At 39.5% G+C, this 19,535-nt stretch overlaps 1 protein-coding gene and 1 pseudogene across 1 annotated transcript; both read left to right on the forward strand.

Annotated features, from left to right (window-relative positions):
• The first annotated feature begins 1,407 nt into the window (after positions 1–1,407).
• On the forward strand, positions 1,408–10,506 carry LOC103970147 (stress response protein nst1-like; annotated as a pseudogene).
• Positions 10,507–15,985: 5,479 nt separating this feature from the next.
• Positions 15,986–18,753, forward strand: LOC135627176 (myb family transcription factor MOF1-like). Its single transcript, XM_065133176.1, has 6 exons — positions 15,986–16,395; positions 16,473–16,549; positions 16,657–16,693; positions 17,048–17,192; positions 17,343–17,580; positions 18,169–18,753. Exons 1-6 carry the CDS (start codon positions 16,269–16,271, stop codon positions 18,463–18,465), a joined length of 921 nt encoding a protein of 306 aa, XP_064989248.1. The 5' UTR covers positions 15,986–16,268; the 3' UTR covers positions 18,466–18,753.
• Positions 18,754–19,535: the final 782 nt, after the last annotated feature.

The raw sequence follows: 19,535 nt of genomic DNA on the forward strand, positions 1-19,535 counted from the left end.
TGCTTGATGCGGATACTCTTCGATGTAATCTTTTAAGGTTAGATCTTAAGGGGCTAGTAGTTTTTTAGGGTTTTCAAAGATGAGATCATGGTTCTTGTTTTGGGTTTTTATTATGCGTCGTAGAACTGATTACCAGTGGGTTTATTCAATGACTGCTGTGTATGAGTCGTCGCTATACATAGTTTTTTCCTCCGTCGTTTGCCCTTTTATTATGAATCGATTGTCGATATCATTCTGATCGCAGATGCGGAGACATTTGAATCTTGCTTTTATTTTATATTTTATATTTTCATTTGAATAAAGCGAAGACTCTCGTCTCGATCACTCCAAAGCAATATACCATCTTGAAAGTTATAATATTTTTTCTGATTGAGTTGATTGATCGATGTAATTATTTCAAGAATCATACTCATCAATAGTTCTACAAATAATTGCATTTTTGTGCCAAGCTTTTGTATTTGACTTTTTTTTTTCCTTTCTAAAAATGTATTTTTGATATGAGTTTTTCATTTCGTCTTTGTTTGCAACAGAAGAAGAAGTTTATACCAACCAAATGCTGCATATTTTGATTTGGTTCATAAGTTATGATGAGCTCTAAATGCTTAGGCAGGATTGAAGGTTTTAGAGACATGAGTTGTTGCATGGATGCAGTGATCACCGATGCTCAGCAATGAATGAAGACAATCGTTTTGGTTGCTGTACAATCTTATGGCATCATATGAATAGCACCTTATTATCTTTCGAAAGCTTGATTTGTGGGACATGTAATCGAAAAATCTTTTGCGATATTACTTCGATTACATGACATTCGTGATTCTATGTAACTATAAAATAAAAATTACGACTATATAAATTATCTTTCAGGAAAATAAATTATCATAGAAATAAGTCTAATAATGTAATGTTACTCAAAATGGTGTTGTAATAGATATACATAGAAAGATTGTATTATTGTTTGAACCAACCTACAAATTTGTTTTTATGGATACCAAAAAGGGTTGTCTTTTTATTTTGATTCATTATGGGCTTATAAAACCAAAGAAATTAAAATTTTCAAAACTATTAATCCTAATTGTCATATTTTAATAGAACTTTATCCAATTCGAATAAATTGGATCTTATTTAGATTAATTAGACTTGTTATGATTTGCTGTGATCATACAAATCATGGTCAGGTTTAATTGGTGTAAAATGATTTAATTGTGATTTTTGTAGCAACATTCTTTCAAAGGGTATTTGTTTGTTGTGTGTGTATCCAACAGTACAAAAAAACGAAAAATGTTAGCATAATACGTACATTCGAAAGCATTTTTACGGATTACCCGTTGGCCCGCAGACCTAAGAAAAGCCCAGCCCACATAAGAGGGCATAAACCCGGGACTCAACCTCCCATCTCATGTCGTCTTCCGAGCTCGACGATGAAGAAGCGAAAAGGCGGGCGTCGAAAGCCCTCTCCCGCGGCTGCCACCGACATCGTCGATCTCAAAGACCTTATCCACGGCCACTCCCTCTTCTTCGACCGCCTCGTGGAGCAGCTGATCCCGGCCCGATTTTACCTTCCCGCCGATGAGGATAAACCCTGGCTGGTTCCAGGGCCTGTCCAAGGACGCCAAGGCCGCTGCCAAGGCTGAGTCCCGCGTCAACCTCAGGGAGTCTCGTCGCGCCCGCCTGGACCCGGCCAAGTCTTCCACTACTACCCTTGACCTCCTCAAGAAGAGCATCGAGGCCGAGAAGATCGCCACAGACACTAGCGAGGAGGAAGACAACGGCGACGAGGATGAGGATGACGGCGAAAATCAGACGGAGGTGGATAACCCCCACCCTGTGATTTGCGATGATCGCTCCGTCACCTATGAGGAGCTCCGGCAGCGGCTTCACCGCCGGATCGAGGAGCTCCGGTCCGGTCGCAACACTTGGCCTCTTTTCGACAAGCACAGACCAAATAAGATGGAGAAGAAAAAGAAGAATAATAAGAAGAAAAACGTGGAACCGGATGCTTCCGCTTCTCATGGAAAACGAAAGAGAGACGAGAAAGAGACCAGAGAGAAGGAGACAAAGAAGAAGATGGCGAAGACTTGAGGCGACGTTATCGCTCCTGATTTCTCCTTTGGGCAGGTCAAGATTGGTAGGCACGATGAGAATAGGAGGAAAAGAAGAAAACTATCTAAGCAACAGGAGTTGGAGAGGGCAAAAATGCTGGAGGAGGCAAAGATGGACCCCGAGAGGGGGCTGAAGGTATCCAAAAAACATCCTTGGAAGGCCGCTGTCAGCAGAGCTTCGGGCATGAAGGTACATGATGACCCGAAGCTGTTGAAGGAGAGCATAAAGAAGGAGAAGAAGAGACAGCAAAAGCATGCAGAGAAGAGGAATGAAAGAGTGAAGAACAGAGAAAAAATTAGGGCTGAGAAGCACAAGACAAGGGCAGAGAATATAAAGGAGAAGATCAACCAGAAAAAGATGAGGCGTATAGAGAAGAGGGAGAAGAAACTCATGCGCCCGGGTTTTGAGGGGCGGAAGGAGGGATACGTCAATGAATGAGATGTTGGCTATAGAAATTATCCATGCTTGTTAAGTCTCAGGAAGATGAGGTAATGGAGGCTTTTCTAGTCATTCTTATATTTTCTAGGATTTAAACCTCTGGCAACTTCAATCGTCTAATAGTGTATGTTTATTGTTAAAGCAAGTGCAGAGTGATTATTATTAGTTAAATGGATTAGTGAATCTGGTCGGTTGTTATTGGGAAACTGATTCTAATTTCTGCATTTACCAAGAATTTCTGTTTTTTAAGCTGCAGTAGAAATCTTCATTTGGAATGTTGTTCGCTTTGCTCTGATATGAAGGAAATCCATGGAACTTTTAAAAACATGTGCCTCTGCTGTTTAAGGCATGGGATCTTCATGAGTACTATTATTAGGCATTTTATGTAAACTGTCTGTTGTGATGATAAGCTGATAGAGATATGGTATCTGATGTACTTGGAACTATTCTATTTTTGTGTGTATGCTATATTAAATTGATCACATAGCAGAGGGATGCTACATTTAAGTGTCCTAAGATGCCTATTAGTTAGAAAGGCTTGCAACAGGTAATTTTTAACACATTTAAGTGCTAGTAAGACATAGCATGCACAACAAATGACTACCTATTCTTTAAGGGAACACTTTCGTGGATCTTTGTTTTAAATCATTACTTCAGTACGAACTATTTTGGCAAAGTTTTAGGTTGCTTGCCTGCTGTGTATCACAGTTGATTTCTCATTAAGGTAGCTTGTCACTTTGCTCAGAAGTGGTAGGAAGACGTATCTCCTGGACCAGAGGAAAGGACACATATTCAACTAATGACACTTGGATGATCATGTTTCATGGGGATTCTTCTAATGGTAAGAGAGAAAGAGAAGTTGCATGGGGGAAAATCTGGGGGCAATTGATGAGAAAATTATCGTAGCCGGTTTCACTTTAGTAGGTAGTTGGCCTTGGTTCTAGAATGCATGGACGTCATATATTTAGACAAAAGTACAAGGAAGTTATGTATCTAGATGAAGGAACAAGGAAGTGTGTTAGTTGAAGATACAAAAACTTATTCAAAGACACAGACAAGTCTTCAGTGAGTCGATCGTTGTCACTTGTCAGGACTTTGTTATTAGCCAAAGCATCAAATTTCAAGTTGCAGTGATGCAATGAAAGTGAACCCATTTTAGTGCTTAGTTATAAGAAAATAGAACTATAAACATTTTGTCTAAAATTGTATGGCTAATTAACCTGAACATTCTTCTTCAATAATTTTAAAACCGTAAGCTACTTTAGGTAGCAAATGTATATTCGAAGAGATGAATGTTTGGTGATAATTTGATATAATTTTATGGATACCTTGGCTTTCATATTTCATCATTACCAGGATTGTAACATTTGAATCACTAATAGTAACACACTTCATAAGATGTTGAGGGCATATTGACATTTATTTTGATATGACAATTTCAAGCATTACTTTTATGTTGATGATAGTATTACAATTATTCTATTTTGATACTTTGATGGGTGTTGTTGTCTGGACATCCAAGAATGTTTTACATTTTTGCTGCTAAAATGTTGTCAGTGAGGTACTTTCAATTGTGTATTACAGGTACATTGGAATGCATAAAAGAACTTGTGAAGATTGTGGTAGATAAAGTTAAAAGTTTATGAATACTTCCTATTGAAGCCTGTCTTAGATGTAATGCTAGTCAATGATAACAAAGTGAAGATATTGTGCTTGATAGACCTTACTATGCTACGTGATGTTTCCTTACCTGCATTAAAGTATTGTCTGGTCAACATTTCATAACTGTGTTTGTATAGTTATATTGGCATGGCATCCATGTGTTTGATGCATAGTGCTCCTGACTCATATTTATTATGTGAATTAGGATGCCTTAGTAATGAAGGGGTACAGAACATCTGACTGTAATCATAAGTTTATGTTTTTATCTAGATATGAGGCGTGATGTTTGGAGACTCAACCACTTATGCTTAATTCTATCTAAGCAAGATGCAAGCTCCTTTTGAAGTTCTGAGCCGTGTGTCTTTATTTTCCTTGATTGTGTGCTATTATCTGGAAAGAATTGAGTAGGTTGTCAGTAGATTATGTCTCTGATTTCCTTGATTGTGTGTTATTTATCTGGAAAGAATGAGTAGGTTGTCAATAGATTAAAGGTTTTCTGGAGTTATTTGTTTCTCCGAAGCCTATAAGATACTGAGATTATAGTCTAGAGGAGGTATAAGCTCTTCCATTTAATTTTGTTTTAACAAGGGAACTATTTTGGTTTTTCCAAAGCCTAACTGATACTGAAATTATGGTATGCTTTAATCTCTTCAATTTATTCTCATTCTGATGAATGGAGTGTTTATTAGGGTGTGTATTAGAGTGTATCTCATAAGATCTTTTCTCTCAGGATATGAGATCTCCTCTCAGGGAAGGATCTATGAGAATGGTGTTGATTTCTGGAAATAGTTTGACCTCATTTGACCAACTAAAATTAGACAGAGGTGGGCTCTTTCTGTCTTTCATGACATTTAGTGTTAGGAGATGCAAGTAAGGTATTAATCACATTTGGTTGATAATGTTCTGCACTTGCCTCTGTCTTCATGCCTTTTATTGTTTTTAGTCTCAATAACATTGCTTTTTTTTATGGTAGCTACGTAAGCTTTGGTTTGTGAATATAGATTTGTCAATCTCCATCCATGTGGCGTTTTTTCTCTGCCTAATGCCCTAAAGTGATTCCTGTCAGAACTTCACAATTAATTAAAGAAGATTACTTTGCTTTTTAGAAAATTGTAGTCCCTATTCATCCTTGGACCAAGTTATTTGAAAGGCACCTAAAACTGCAGAAAGTCTCAAATTTATGCTTTACAGGAAAAAACAACAAAAATTTGCTGATGGAAGTTGAGCAAACTACTTCCAGAAACTTTTTGTTGTTTTTTTCCTGTAAAGCATAAATATATCTATATAATATTAATTAATGGCTTTGAAATATTCTCAGAAAACCTAAAGGAAATCCTTATTCAAATTTACCTTGGGTGCTCCTTTTCACATCGTAGTGGGGTAGACAAATTTGAAGGACTTTAGACAGTCTACATGATTGGGAAGATCACGTTTGGAAACCTTTGTAGTTTTTTTCAAAACAAAAACAAATAAAAAATTGCATATCTCTTCTAAACAAGAAACAAGCTAAAAAAGTATCATTACAAATGAATAAATGATCAATGATACTTCTGTCGTAGGGACAAACACAGAAACTTTTTCATCAAACAAATTTGACTGAATTGGGTAATTGTATAGGAAAGATCTGTCTTTTCAAAATTTGTCAGAATTCTTTTACATCTTGACATCATGGATACCAAAGTTGCAATTACGCATTGTTCCACAATATTGTCATTGGCTGCTGCAAGGCCTTGCATTTTCTGGCCTTAACTCAAGAATTGTTCCTAATTACTAGTATACTAGCATTATTTCAACTCTTAACTTGATATTGGAGTTTTCATGCTTATATGCATCCTTAGGAAGTAGTAAGAATATATGCATCTGTCCCAATCTTGTAATGGCTTTACCAAAATCATGATTTTATTGGTTAGAAGCAATTTCCCTCCACTTACATACACAATATACACAATGTTTAGGTTTATTCCTATCATTGTCATGAATTCCACACCATTTCTAAGTTGAGTTAGCTAAGTATTCAATAAGCTGTTGGGTTGCTGCTACCAGATGCTTGTGCAAGGGGATGGAACTGTTCTCACTTGTTGGCAGAATGACAAATGGAATAGCATAGATTGCTACATAATTTGAGTCTCTTAAGTTAATATGATTTTTTGCCTCAGTTCTTCAACTTCTCACTTCATCAATTCCTCTTATCTTAAAACAAAGATTATAGACCTTAATAGTTTTTTTCCCTCAATCAAACAAATTTGATATTTTGGTTTTTTATCCAATGCCTTGAAGCGGTGCACTTCCTGGCCTTTGAGCATCTCTTTTTCTATGTTTGTGTGGCCTTTGAGTTTCATACTTGCACAACATTTGTATGCAGAAAAAAAAATTATATACATCTGCCACCTGAAGCTTCCCTGGCCACGATGGGACACCATATTATAGCAGTGGCAGGATGAAGCAGCGGATAATTATGAGCTTAGATCATATGAGTTTTCTTTTGTAATCCTTTATCCCAAAACGTATAATCTTTTCTAAATAATCAATTTTTTTGGCCCATTTTTAATGTGATTCCCAGTCTCTTAGGCCAGCCATTGGATTTTAAATTGCTAAAGTTATTTGTTGTAACCTGTGGATGAAATTGATGTTACTTGGAATTTGTTAATGTCTTGGATTACTCTTTGCTTATGATGTATAAATAAATAAAGTTGAGCTCCTGCATGGATATTGTTTTTCCCTGCTTGTTGCCAGACATTAGTGTAATGCTGGACTTCAAGCAGTGTGATCCCAATTTATCTCCTTTTTCTCTTTGATTATTTATTTTCTTTTTCTTTTGCTTTCTCTTTCTTTTAGCTTTTCTCATAAACTATTATTCCCAAAACGACTGCTACAGTACCATCATGGAACTGCTACAGTACTACTACAGGTATGCTATAGTATTGATTAATACATTTGTTCTGTTACAGTATTGGCTATAGGGCTAATTAATTACTGTACACTTTCAACTTCCCCTGCAGTACCGTAGAGTATTTATACATAAAATTCTAGCGTCAGAGTTTCTTTTTCTTCTAATTTAATTTCTAAAGTTCATTATCAAGCTCTACTGATTTGCATTTTGGACTTGTATCTTTGGTAACAAATTATTGTGACAATTCTTATTGTAGTCTTACGTCCTGAAAATTGACATGTGAAAATCAGGCACACCACTAGTTCCAACCTTGATCATGTAACACGTGCCTAACTCTTGTAGAAGTCTTCAGAAAATCCGTCAAAACTATTGTCCTACACCGAACATGACCTGACTAATACTCTACCAGAGACCTTGTTCTTCTTTGACAGTCATTGCTAATGTTTGTGATTATAGGAGCTTTCTTTAAAGCCTCTGTTTAGTACCATGTTCCCATCTATTTGGTTTATGTATCTAACCCCAAATAATTGGGACATTATGGCTTGGTGTTTTTGCACATCCCTCATATGGTAGCCACAAATAATACTTGGTTTCTATGGTGGCATTAGTTTGCCCATAGATCTTGGCCTTTTAAAATTTTTCTAGAAACATCGGTGATTGGTTTGATTTATTTTCCTTCAACATTATTAATATCTTGAGTTTTCCATAGACTAGTTGATGAAGCTGCTTTATCTTGATATCAAATGTAACTAAAAGCAAAGACTGTTCTATTTTTTCGTTCTCCAAGATATCTCAAATTTGCACTTTGAGTGTTGATTATGTGTAGTAAATTTTAATTGCATAGTCAAAGAACCTAAGTTCTTATATATGGTGAACCAGATTGACTCAACCAGATCGCTTTATTTGTTTGTCATTGTAAGATTATCAATTTTTTAAACTAGCAAAATCTTCATGCACATGGTGATATGGTGTATGAATAGAGCTATGCAGATAAAGACTATGTTATGGATCATAAAAGATTATGTTTTCTTGAACTAGATATGGATGCCTAGATTGAGGGTATAAGTGTCGTGGCAAGTTCCTGATCGTAATGGACTGGCATGACTGGTTACTGTTCCACGGATGTTCTGAACTAAAGAGATTATTTTAAATGATATTTTAGGTTAATTTAATACATTGGATAAATTTAAATATCTATATATTTGAATTTCTGGGTGCAGATAGAGCAGAACGTGTTGCCATATCTGTATCTTAAAGATCTCAGCAAAATTTGGATATGAATAAAAGTATTTGACAGACAACAATTGTGTAACCATATCCTACTTAGCTTAGAGAAATGGATTTAGATGAATTTCATATCCAGTTTAGCCCCCCTAGTTCTATTGCAGAAAATAATGAATTTTCTGTTAGATTTCTGCTTCTGCAGCAGTTGCTGTAGTAATTAAGTTTTAGTTTAATTCCTCATTCTGCAGTCAAGAATCTTCAGATATTTTCAAGAAGGATTAAACCTAGTCAGTTAATAGCTGAGACTACCTTGAGCTAATGAGTTACAGTAGAAGATTCGACCTCATAAGACAGTCTCCTTTTCATAGGCCTTGAGTAGAAATATGTTCTTGGCTCAAAAGGATCTTCCTTGTGACAAAGCCAACATGTCTGGACTCATAAAAGTCATATTTTTGTTTGCTGAAACTTTGCAGCATATGCATAGACTATATGCAGAGACCGGTACGGCATGTGCACTGATGTGAGCATGTGAACCCTGGAATTCTCAAGTTTGTATTTTACCTTTACTGTATCCACCGTATCTGCATGTCCATGATCATCATATGCATTCTCTTAAAACCAGAACACTGTAATTTCTCTAGCTATTCTGTTTCTGCATTGTTAAACAACTACATTCTCCTCACCAATTTTGGCGTTATTTATGATGACAAAATTTCTTTATTTGGTTTGCTCATGTTGTTTTTGTTGGCACTTCAAGAAACATTACAGCAGAGTTCACCGAGTAACTATTGTCCACAGCATCAAATAAACTGAAGTATGACTGATTCGGGTTAACATTGTATTACTTAATTGTTCAATTCTTTTTTAAAATTGTTCAATTGTTTTACTTAATGCATCTCTATTTTCGGACAGTTAAGCATGACTGATTTGGGTTAACATCGCACTTGGTATTGCTGTATGGTACAAGTTAAACCGAAGGTCTGCATTTTATTTTTTTCAAGATTGTCAAGATTGTCTTCCCTGACTATTGAATTAACATCTTCATTTTCTTAATTAATGTACTCTGTCCCATTCCTCATTCTACAGAAATATTTGTGATACTTTTTTCTTTTTTTTTTTTTCTTTTAGAACTTAGGAATCTGCACCTGGGATTTTCAAATTTCAGCATACCATGTTCAAGGACCAAAGTTGAGTTTCTCTCACCAAACAACCATCTTGATTTGGGTGAGACTGTTCTTTCGTTCTTGGCTTTGTGCACTAAGTGTCGGTTATTAAATTAGAAGTTCTTTTAGAATCTTCCTGTGACTAAAAAGATAACATCTACCGACATAGGGCAGATTCTCAATTGCTCTGGGCCAAAATTTACAGTTTTACACGATAGTCTTCTTGCACACTGATTTCCTCTCTTGGCAGCTTCTAGGACTGTCCAAGGAATTGGATGAATCCGCAGATATCTCAGCAGCATTGAAATGTTCAGCAACATCTACCGAATTACTGTTCCCTTTGGCCTATTGCCTGGTGCAGATGAATTGGTCCCGCTTCTGCGAGCATCTCAAAGATGGTAAGAGTCCTTAACTATATGCTTCATGATCAATACCCTCTGGTGATGCCCAAAGATGGTGATGGGTAGTCCTTGAACCTGTGGTTGTGGTCCTGCTTTGTGGTCCATGGGGTTTTTCTTGAGTCCTGCATCAAGAAACAAATTAGTACATCAGATGGTCCTAGAGGCATTTAATGCTATAGTCATCTTTGCCTTGAGGACTGTCCCATGGAATTTTTGGGTCTCAACAAACAACAAAACTGTTTGCTACCCTTCCCATTCTTCCTTGCCATTTAGCTAATTCCTGAAATCAGAGAGAATTTTGTCGTCTGCTATTTGTATTTTGTAATCCTGAAATCATGGTCACATGTCACTGATCCTCTGTAGGATCGAGACCACAGTAGTTGCAGTCATTGTCACCACATGTTATTTCCTCAAATCTGCTTGTGGTCTCAAAGAAGATGTAATGGAAGGTCAGTCGGATTGGGCCTCTGTCGATTTGCTTCTGAGTTGGCAGTCTATGTGGTGAGATCACTAGGATTGGAAGTACCTGCAATCAAATTTGTCATGGTTGTAAACCGAGATGATCTGATGTTTACACTGGAATGTTGGTTCGATCAATAGTCTGGCTGCCGAATAGTGGTTGTTTTTTCGTCTTCGGCTGTAACATTTCTCTTATGGCTATTAATGGTTGTTGACTTGCATGAGCAGACTGATGCACGATGATGGCCGGGAACAGGACATGTGTGTACTGCTCTAGAGACTAATGATGTGCTCTCTGGAGTTGTTCAAATCGATATCAGAAGAGAGAGAGAATAGAGTTCCAGTGTGATAGCAACCGGTCACAGGTCGACAGTGCATGCTTTTCAGCTGCGTGTTGTAGTGGAATCACGAACGCCTGTCTGATCTCAGATCGGGTTGCGGAGTTTTCCTCTCCCCGTCTGTCCACGTGGATGCGGACTGTGGGGCCAGCTGGCTATTCGGGCAGAGAAAGCGTGGACCCTGCGGGTCGCGGATAGGAAATCCCAAGAGTGGCGCCTTCCGGAGAATGACCGCTATTATACTTCTATGATATGCTTTGTGAAATAAAGAAAAAAAAGGAGGAGGAGGAGGATGCAAGGGAGGTGTTTGCTTTTATGGGCCATCGGGCGGTCTGAGGGAAAGTACCACAAACTTAGGCCGCTGTCCGTTCTACTGCGTCAACAACAACCACAAAGCCAAGGGAGTGAAATATATCAAAAAGGCTCGAATAGGGGCCTTTGGAAGACACCATGATCATGTTTTGACTAACTCTGTGGAGATTATTGGCTACAGGAGAAGGAAGGAGAAAGAGAGCAGGAGCATGACAGATTTGGGGGGGGAGGGGGGAGAGGGAGGGGGAGAAGCATGATTGCGTTGGGGCCGTGGGAGTGGAGTTACGTTCCATTCCAATCCCATCCAAAAAAGCCATCAGCCTTTGCCGCTGCTGTCTTCGAAAGGCGAGAGAGAGAGAGAGAGAGAGAGAGAGAGGGAGAGGGAGAGAGGGATCGCAGGGGGCAGACAGCATGATGAAGGGGAAGCGTTCTCGCTTCCCCCGCTCCACTGCGTGCGCTCCGCTTGTGGGGTCTCCGGCCTGCTGCTATTATGATGCGCTCGTCCTTGTCTATCGCCGGCCAACTTCTGAGCCCCCCTCCTGCATCCTTCTCTTTGCTCTCTCTCTCTCTCTCTCTCTCTTTCTTGCTTTTCATCTCATTTGTCTTTCTAAGTTTAGTGGGGACATATGGTGGGAGTCACTCAAATCCCGGTTCTCTGTCGATCTAAATCTCTCTACTTACTTATTTGATTTCGGACTAATTCATGGTTTATATCGGTAAGCTCTCCACTTAAGTCAATAAATATCTAATATAAAAAATGATAAATATTATTCACATTGTATATCCCTATTTATACCGATACCTGTGACTGCATGCATATTATTCATGCATAAGCTTTTAGATTTTTCGTGAATGCGTAAGATAAATTTAAATTCATTAAAAGAAATCATTGCAACACTACCAAATAAACGAATAATAAAAATTAAATGTATAATAAACTTAAATTTATAAAAAAAATTAAATGTATAATCATTGCAACACTACCAAATAAACGAATAATAAAAATCACCTCTATTATCATCATTATAGGTAATTTATATCACAAATGGAAATAATAACACATATGGTAGTAATAATAATAATGATAAAATTATAATAAATTATTATTAGAAACTAGCAATAAAATTAAAAGTAGTACAAAATTGATATAAATTTTGTGAATACAATCGAGTCATAAAGCATCTTTCAGTATTAGAGCTGCAAAGGCAACTTATGACGAAATCAAAAAAAGAATCATATTCTCAATATATAAATAATTTAAATCTATAAATAAAAAAAAGGAATCTAATAGGAATTCAACGCCTCATTCTCTCTCAACAACATATAATTTAAACGTATAAATAAAAAACAAAAGGGAATGAAAGATAAAATAATAAATAAAAAAAGTTCACTGCAGTGGAACTTCAACACCACCACAACAACAAAGAAGAACAAAGGTGGTAAACATGTGTTTGATTGATGTAAACAAGAGAGACAGGAGAGAGAGAGAGAGAGAGAGAGAGAGAGAGAGAGAAATGGCTTCCACGCCACTCCATGCGGTCGTCCTGCGGAGTACAGGCCAAAAATTTCCGGCGTCCTCGAAGCCACTGTTGTTTTGTTCTGTTTCCTATTCCTTTCCCCCTTTATGAACCCTCCGCAGAGATCTACTTGAAGCAGCAGCAGCAGCAGTAACAGCTCCAGCTGCTGTGGTGAGAGGCTTTTCCTCCTGTATATATATATATATATATATATATATATATATATATTATTTGTTCTTTCATCACAAATATTAGCAGGATGAGTCTGCTGCCTCCGTCCTGCCCACCATCATTCCTGTCTGCAGGAATTTTCATCATTCCCTCCTGCCAACCCCTCTTTAAATGCCGACAAAAAGAATTATGACTTGCATACATTTACTCTCCTCTCTCAAAATATCTTTTCCTTTTTTTTTTTTTTTGGCTTTTCGTGGATGAACGAGTCTTGTTCTCGTAAACCACCGTGATGACTTTTTTATCAGTACTTGTGCCGAGAAGCATCATGATTTTTTGTTTTATATCCCATACGTTATTTAGCAACCTCGAATTCGATCATCGATCTCATATAATATATGGTGGTCAAAGTCACTTGCCAAACTCGTCGTACGTAAAAAGTCAGACTTCCGATATGAAATAAAAATATATTACATTAGGATTATATGTATGTATTTGATAGTCTCGAGTAACCAAAAATATTCATCGTATGTGCATAGTGTCATGCTTTTGGTTCGCGCATCCAAACTCTAGCGAAATCACGTAAGTGGGATCAGGTGAAGTTGTCGAAGATGGTGGTGGTGGGTGCATCTTTGACGGCAGACATCAGCAGCTCTTCCCGTAAATTTATTGGATCTTATCGACCGAGACCTTCGATTGTGATGTTGTGCTCCGATTGCTGCTGCGTCAGACAAAAATCTTGATTTGCTGCCATATCTGATCCAAATCCAGCGACGAGAAGCTGGTCATTGCTGAAGACAACAGCAGACGAGGCATTGCTTAGGATCATATGTGTAAGAAGGATTAGGAAAAGAGACTCCTAAAAGGTGATGTATCGTTGTTGGCAGGCAAGTGTAAACCATTTGTCAGAGCAAACACATCTTTCTCGAGGGAAGTTTTAAGCCCCCCTATGAACCTATCAAATTGGATTTGGTTGAGGGATATGGCCGCTGCAGAGGCAGCAAGATTAGGTTTTCCTCCTCCTCTCTCTCTTTCTTTCTCTCTCCTTCCTTCCTCCTTTAATTTACTGGGAGTTTACTACTATGTGAGGCTGCAGCTGCTGTGCTCCTTCCTCCCTACTCCGTGAAAAGGTGAGTGTCGAGCTTTGTCTTGGCCATGGCATTAGTGTTTTCTTGGGGAACATGGCAGTGTTCTTTTGCTAGGGGCTTTTATTCTTCACATCTAAACAAGAAAGAGTGAGTGGATATATCAGATGTCAGATCATGGGATCCAATTCCCAGCTTTTCTTTTGGTTAATGAAAATTTTCTTCTGCAATATGCATTTGCTATGTTTTGTGTACTCAGGAGAGAGAGAGAGAGAGAGAGATGCCACTATGGAAAAGGTCATGCAAGCTATCAAGGTACACAGCCAACAAAAATGCTAGTAAAAGGTCATCATGGTGCATCATTCTGTAAGGAGTTCCATTCTCCCACACATGATCAAGCAATTATTGCATTGTATATAAAGTGGCAGGTTCTTGATAGTGGAATGATATAATGATAATAATACGCTAACTTTGTTCTGTAGGGCAATCAATATCAGTCAATTTAATTGGAAATATATACACATATATATATCAAACTCAATGACTATGAAAATGAATTTATATAGACAGACCCCTAAAATTCTGTATTATTATTATAAATAAATAAATGTAAATTATTTTTAAATGTAATTTCATCCCAACATATACTATTGTACAGTGTCTCAGGAGCTCTTCAACAGCATATTAGTATTAATCCCAGAAATCATAAAAATGGACTCAAATGCCTTATATAACTGGGATTCAGCATTACATTGTGCACTACTCTAAAAATAGACTATTATATTTGTATATATATATATATATATATTATTTTGCATTTATTTTGTTTGCCAAATGCATGGGTTGACTCCTGTGTGTTTATGTGGAAATCCTGAGCCAAGAAAACAGTGGCATCCATCTGTGCGTTGATGGCAGATCCAAAGGTTGAGAATAATTTAAAGTGATGTAACGGTTGAAACCCTCGGTGTACGTTTCCGGTGCATGCAGCGGCAGTTCATGTAGCCCAATGCCCATACCCTCTCATGAAGTCATAAGCTCGAGACACCCAAGCTAAAGCTGTTCCCATCTCATTATTATTCCAGTTTGCTTTATATATGCATGTATGTATATATGGGAAAGAAGAAAGGGTGAAAGGAAGGAGAAGGCCTTCTCATCCCATCCCTCCAAAAAGGCCACAAAGTCCAAAGATCTCTCGCTGTCTCTCTCTCTCTCGCACCAATCCTACCACCCCTTTATTAGGTCTGCCCAATTCTGCATGGGGGCAGGAAGAATTTTCAGAGGTAGCCAGCGACTGACTAGGCTTTGAAGTACTCAACTGAAAAGAAAACAATGAATACTTTTTCCTCTTTGTTGTGTTCTATTCCTTCACACCATGTCTCTCCGCAACAGTGCAGCAGCACCCACCACCATCAAACCGTGTTACTTGTGTGAGCTCAGCCTCCATCTTTATTACTTTTGCAGAAAGTTCAATTACTTTTACTGGTTGTGAGTGACTTGTGTGAGCTCATCTTACAAAACACCACATTAATTAACTCGGTGGTGTAGTTGTAGTGTTGGACTCAGGCCTGCCTCTGCCTCTGCCTTGTAGGTTTCAGGTCTGGGAGCTGAAGCCACTTCATAGTTTATCCCCTCTTTGGAGGGTTACCCCCATGTAGTTGACTTTGTGACAAGAAAGGATGAGACAGAGGGACGGAGTGGAGGAGGTAGGATGAGGGATGTAGTAAGTAGGCCTTGTCACATTCATATATTAGTCTCATAAATAAGAGAAAATTCTCTCACACACTCATTACAAGAAAGGGCAAGAAAAGGACAGTGCCATGGGAATATAATTAATAGTTCACATCCAAAAAAAAAGAAAAAGGTTTGACACAGGAGTGGTAAAGAAATCCTGTGCTCAGAGATTCTGTAGCCGTTTTCTTGCGCTCCTTCCCATGATCATACCTTTGGCTGCTCAAATCTCTCTCTCTCTCTCACTCTCTCTCCTCTTTCTGTATTCCTCTCTCCCTCTGTGTCTTGTTTGGTGAGTCAAAAGTTCTGCGCAGCTGCCATAATCATGATTACTCGGAGGAAAGCGATGATATTAGAAAACCTCTCTTTTCAGGTTGAGGAATATAGCAAATCACAGACACCTCAGCAGAAGAATTTTGTCTTCTCTCTCTCTACAGTCATTAAATCCTCTTAATAATGACTTCTTCTCATGATCTGTGGCCTCCCACACTGAGTGTTGCGTTAATCGTCGACAGTCCCAACGATATTTAGAGAACCTATGCACGAGTAGGGCAGCTCCAAGGTGAGACCTTTGCGTAGAACACACCTGTAGGAAGATGGAACGCTTGCGTCTTCTACACATTAAAGGAGGCGTCTTCGAAGAAGGTTTAACTTGGCAGAAGGATTAAATGACGAAGAAGAGTTTCTTAAAGGGAAAAACAACACACTGGTGGCTTCTTGTGTTGGAAGCTATAAATCCACCCCGTTGTCGCTGAGAGAAGAGGAGACCGGTTGCGACGGATGGGAAACTGCGGGAGGAATGGTGCTGTGAGACAGTACACAAGGTCCAAGGTTCCTCGGTTGAGATGGACTCCTGATCTCCACCATTGTTTCGTGAACGCCATCGAGAGGCTTGGAGGCCAGGAGAGTATGGCTTCGGTCTCTTCCCTCCCTCTAGTGTGGTCTTCTTTCCTTCTTCCCATCGTTGACCTCCCCCGTGTGCAGAGGCTACACCCAAGCTGGTGCTGCAGCTGATGGATGTCCGAGGCTTAACCATATCGCATGTGAAGAGCCATCTCCAGGTAGAGATTTCAGCCTCCGATTCCTCTTCTCATGTGTTCATAATTTTCTTCTCTTTTTGGCGTGCTCTTGTTCATGTTGCTGACAACGAAAGGCATGGTTTGATCAGATGTATAGGAGCCTAAGGAACGACATGGGCAGACAAGGTAAGGAGATGCTTCGCATGAGGATTTACAGGAACTATCTCTATCATTTTGCTACGAAGTTGTTGCAGTATCAAAATCTTGCCATGTCAAAACAAGAGTTCATGATAGGTTCCTCGGCTCAAAGGGAGTAGCAGTTCATGAACTGTGCATCTGTAGCTGTGTGTAGCTGCAAACCAGTCACATCCCTTTTCGTGTCATCTTGACGCTTGAATCCCAACATCTGTTTCTATGTCACCCAAACCATCTCTTTCTCCCTCCTCAGTGTTTCTATTCATCTGTTGCTTGAAACGAAGCCAAGGTATGAGCTTGGGAACAGCCTTAGCTAACCCATTACCTTGTCTCATCTGTCATCAGAACTGCAAGCAAGGAAGCAGTCATGGGATGAGAATGATGGTGGTGCTGATGAGCGAGATGATGCTGGTTCCTGCTCCTACTCAAAACCCACTCATCAGGGATTCCAGTCCCAGTCCATGTACAGCACCCTCCCTCCTCTGAAAAGGTTGGCAAGCTCGCTTACTTTTCTTCCACTTCCAACAGTGACACCCACATTAGGAGCACATAAAGACAATTCCCAAGTCCCCTTCTCGGTCCACTTCTGCCCACCTTTCACTAATCCCCTTCACCTTCTTCCTGCTTGTTTCACTCACAGGGCTCGGATGGAGACAGCAGCCACCTCCAAAAGTTGGCATTGCAGCCACTTTCTCGGTGAGAGGATCGCCTCCCAGTCCCGCTTTGATGATTATACGCCAGCGGCGGCCTTGGGTGTTGAGAGGGGAATCAAAGAGGAGGCACTCAGATGGCAGAAACATGCTGCTCTCTTGCCATTTCATCATTCTCCCAAGTTCAAAGTTTCAGGATCTAGGGTGGAAGAATCCATCTCCTTTAAGGTAGATCACAAAACAGCCTACCCTAGTGATCTACCGCACCCTGCAAAGCTTTTCATGCCAGTCTTTTTAGCATCTTAGCTTTGCTAATTATCTCCTCTGATGACTTTGCTGACCATCTACTTAGGGTTTTCTTGTGTTGGGTGCTTGATGTGACACAGACTGCATGGAACTTGGGTTCTCTTTAAATGCATGTCTCATGCATGTGTATTCAATTGCCCAGTACATGCCACTCCTTGAGAGGACACTTTTGCCACTGTGCACACCCTAACCTTTCATCACTGGAATATTCTTCCTAATTTCAATACCATACCAACTCCTAGCACTGCATTTATTCTACTCTGTTACATCATCTATTCCTCCCCCATCTCTTTGATTCATTCTACTATGTTACATCATCTAGCGCTTAATGACAGCTTCCATCTCTGAAACCATCAAACGGAGGAGGACTAAGTCTAGTCTTTTTACCGAGTCAAATGATGAGATGAGATAAAAACACTGGCATATACGTTGCTTGCATGCAGCAAAGGTCATCATCATGTTACGGTGTCACTCGATGAGTTTTATTGACTTCTGGAAAACCGATGACAGGTCAACGTTCTCGACCACAAGCATCGCCAAGCAGCACGTAAGCTCAGGTCCGAAGAGGGGGGCTGCAAGAGCCAATGCCGATCGCACAGCGAGGCTACGGAGAACGAGGAAGCCTGCAACTGCTCCTTGTCGCTGTCCTTGTCGCCGTATTCTACGCAGCGGAGCGACGCATCTTTCGCAGGGAAAGGAGGCTTTGGCTTCTGTTCTTCCGCGGGAAGAAGCATCAGCGAATGCTCGGCTTACTCCGGTGGCCACAGAATCAATCTGGATCTGTCCATGTCCATCTGTGGTTCTTGAGTGTAGCCCACCTGTGGATCTGTATGTGTCTGTTCTCATCAGCAGCATACAGTAGTTGTGCCATTGTGAGACCGGTGGATGTACTACTAGTTGGCGACTTGGATTGGTTTGAGCTAACTGAGTTAGTAGTAGGACAGCGTGGTGTTTCTTGTCCTTGGAGTGAAGTAAACATAGAGACTCTCTCTTCGCGATAGTTATTATGAGTGGGCACTTCATTGTACAGTTTGGTCGCAGATAGAAGCTGCACTTCACTGTACCATTTCCAGATTAGATAGTAACAGTTGTTCGCATTCACCATAATCTATTTCACCACATTGGTCCCTAAAGCATCAAAGCAAAACGTTTCATCGATAATAGTTGGGAAGGATCAAAACACCTCAACTAGTAGCACTCGTCATAACACATCTAAAGATCATGGGATAAATTTACAATCCTCTCGTACTTGAAAGATAAAGAGCATTGATACGCATGAAGGCACTTCTTCTTACCTTTGGGATGCAAGATTAATTTTTCCTTCATAGGATGGATGCCACGCCAACTGAAAACTCCATACGCAGTCTTTGCAATCAAAATAATCTCTTTATCTGTAAGAATAAGGGACATTGACTCTCCATAAACATCATCACAGTAGGGTTTAACCACCAGGTTCGGAATGGATTATTAGTATGGTTCCCCGTCTCTGCTTGGGAAGGACACCAAATTTTTGATGGATCCTTAACACTACCGAGAGTTTGAATCTTCTCTTCAACTCCAAGGTCAACACACCCAATGACTATGTTCTTGAAACTCTTCATTGTCGTCTGAGGGAGCAGCAAACGTGACCAAACCAAGGGAGCACAAGAGGGCCGGAGGTAGTGGCACTTTTGGATGTGTGTCACGTCCATGACTCGGTATCTTAAGCGACATGGAGTAGTGATGTGCTGCGTTCCTGCATAAAGATGCATGCAGGCATGCACGCTTTCGTTCAGGCTCAGATGGGGACGTGGAGATAGTAATTCCTGCTAATATGGGTTAAGCATGAAGAAACCTGAAAAGAGAATTGCTTCCAATTATGTTATCTGAACTATGGC

This window comes from Musa acuminata, chromosome BXJ2-11 (assembly GCF_036884655.1).
Source record: "Musa acuminata AAA Group cultivar baxijiao chromosome BXJ2-11, Cavendish_Baxijiao_AAA, whole genome shotgun sequence".
Taxonomy (NCBI): Eukaryota; Viridiplantae; Streptophyta; class Magnoliopsida; order Zingiberales; family Musaceae; genus Musa; species Musa acuminata.

Excerpts from the sequence above, each read along its gene's own strand:
- LOC135627176 (XM_065133176.1), top strand. The coding sequence starts at position 16,269 with ATGGGAAACTGCGGGAGGAATGGTGCTGTGAGACAGTACACAAGGTCC. Across the intron at positions 16,694-17,047 it reads GAACGACATGGGCAGACAAG|AACTGCAAGCAAGGAAGCAG; the intron begins GTAAGGAGATGC and ends ATCTGTCATCAG. Across the intron at positions 17,193-17,342 it reads ACCCTCCCTCCTCTGAAAAG|GGCTCGGATGGAGACAGCAG; the intron begins GTTGGCAAGCTC and ends TTTCACTCACAG.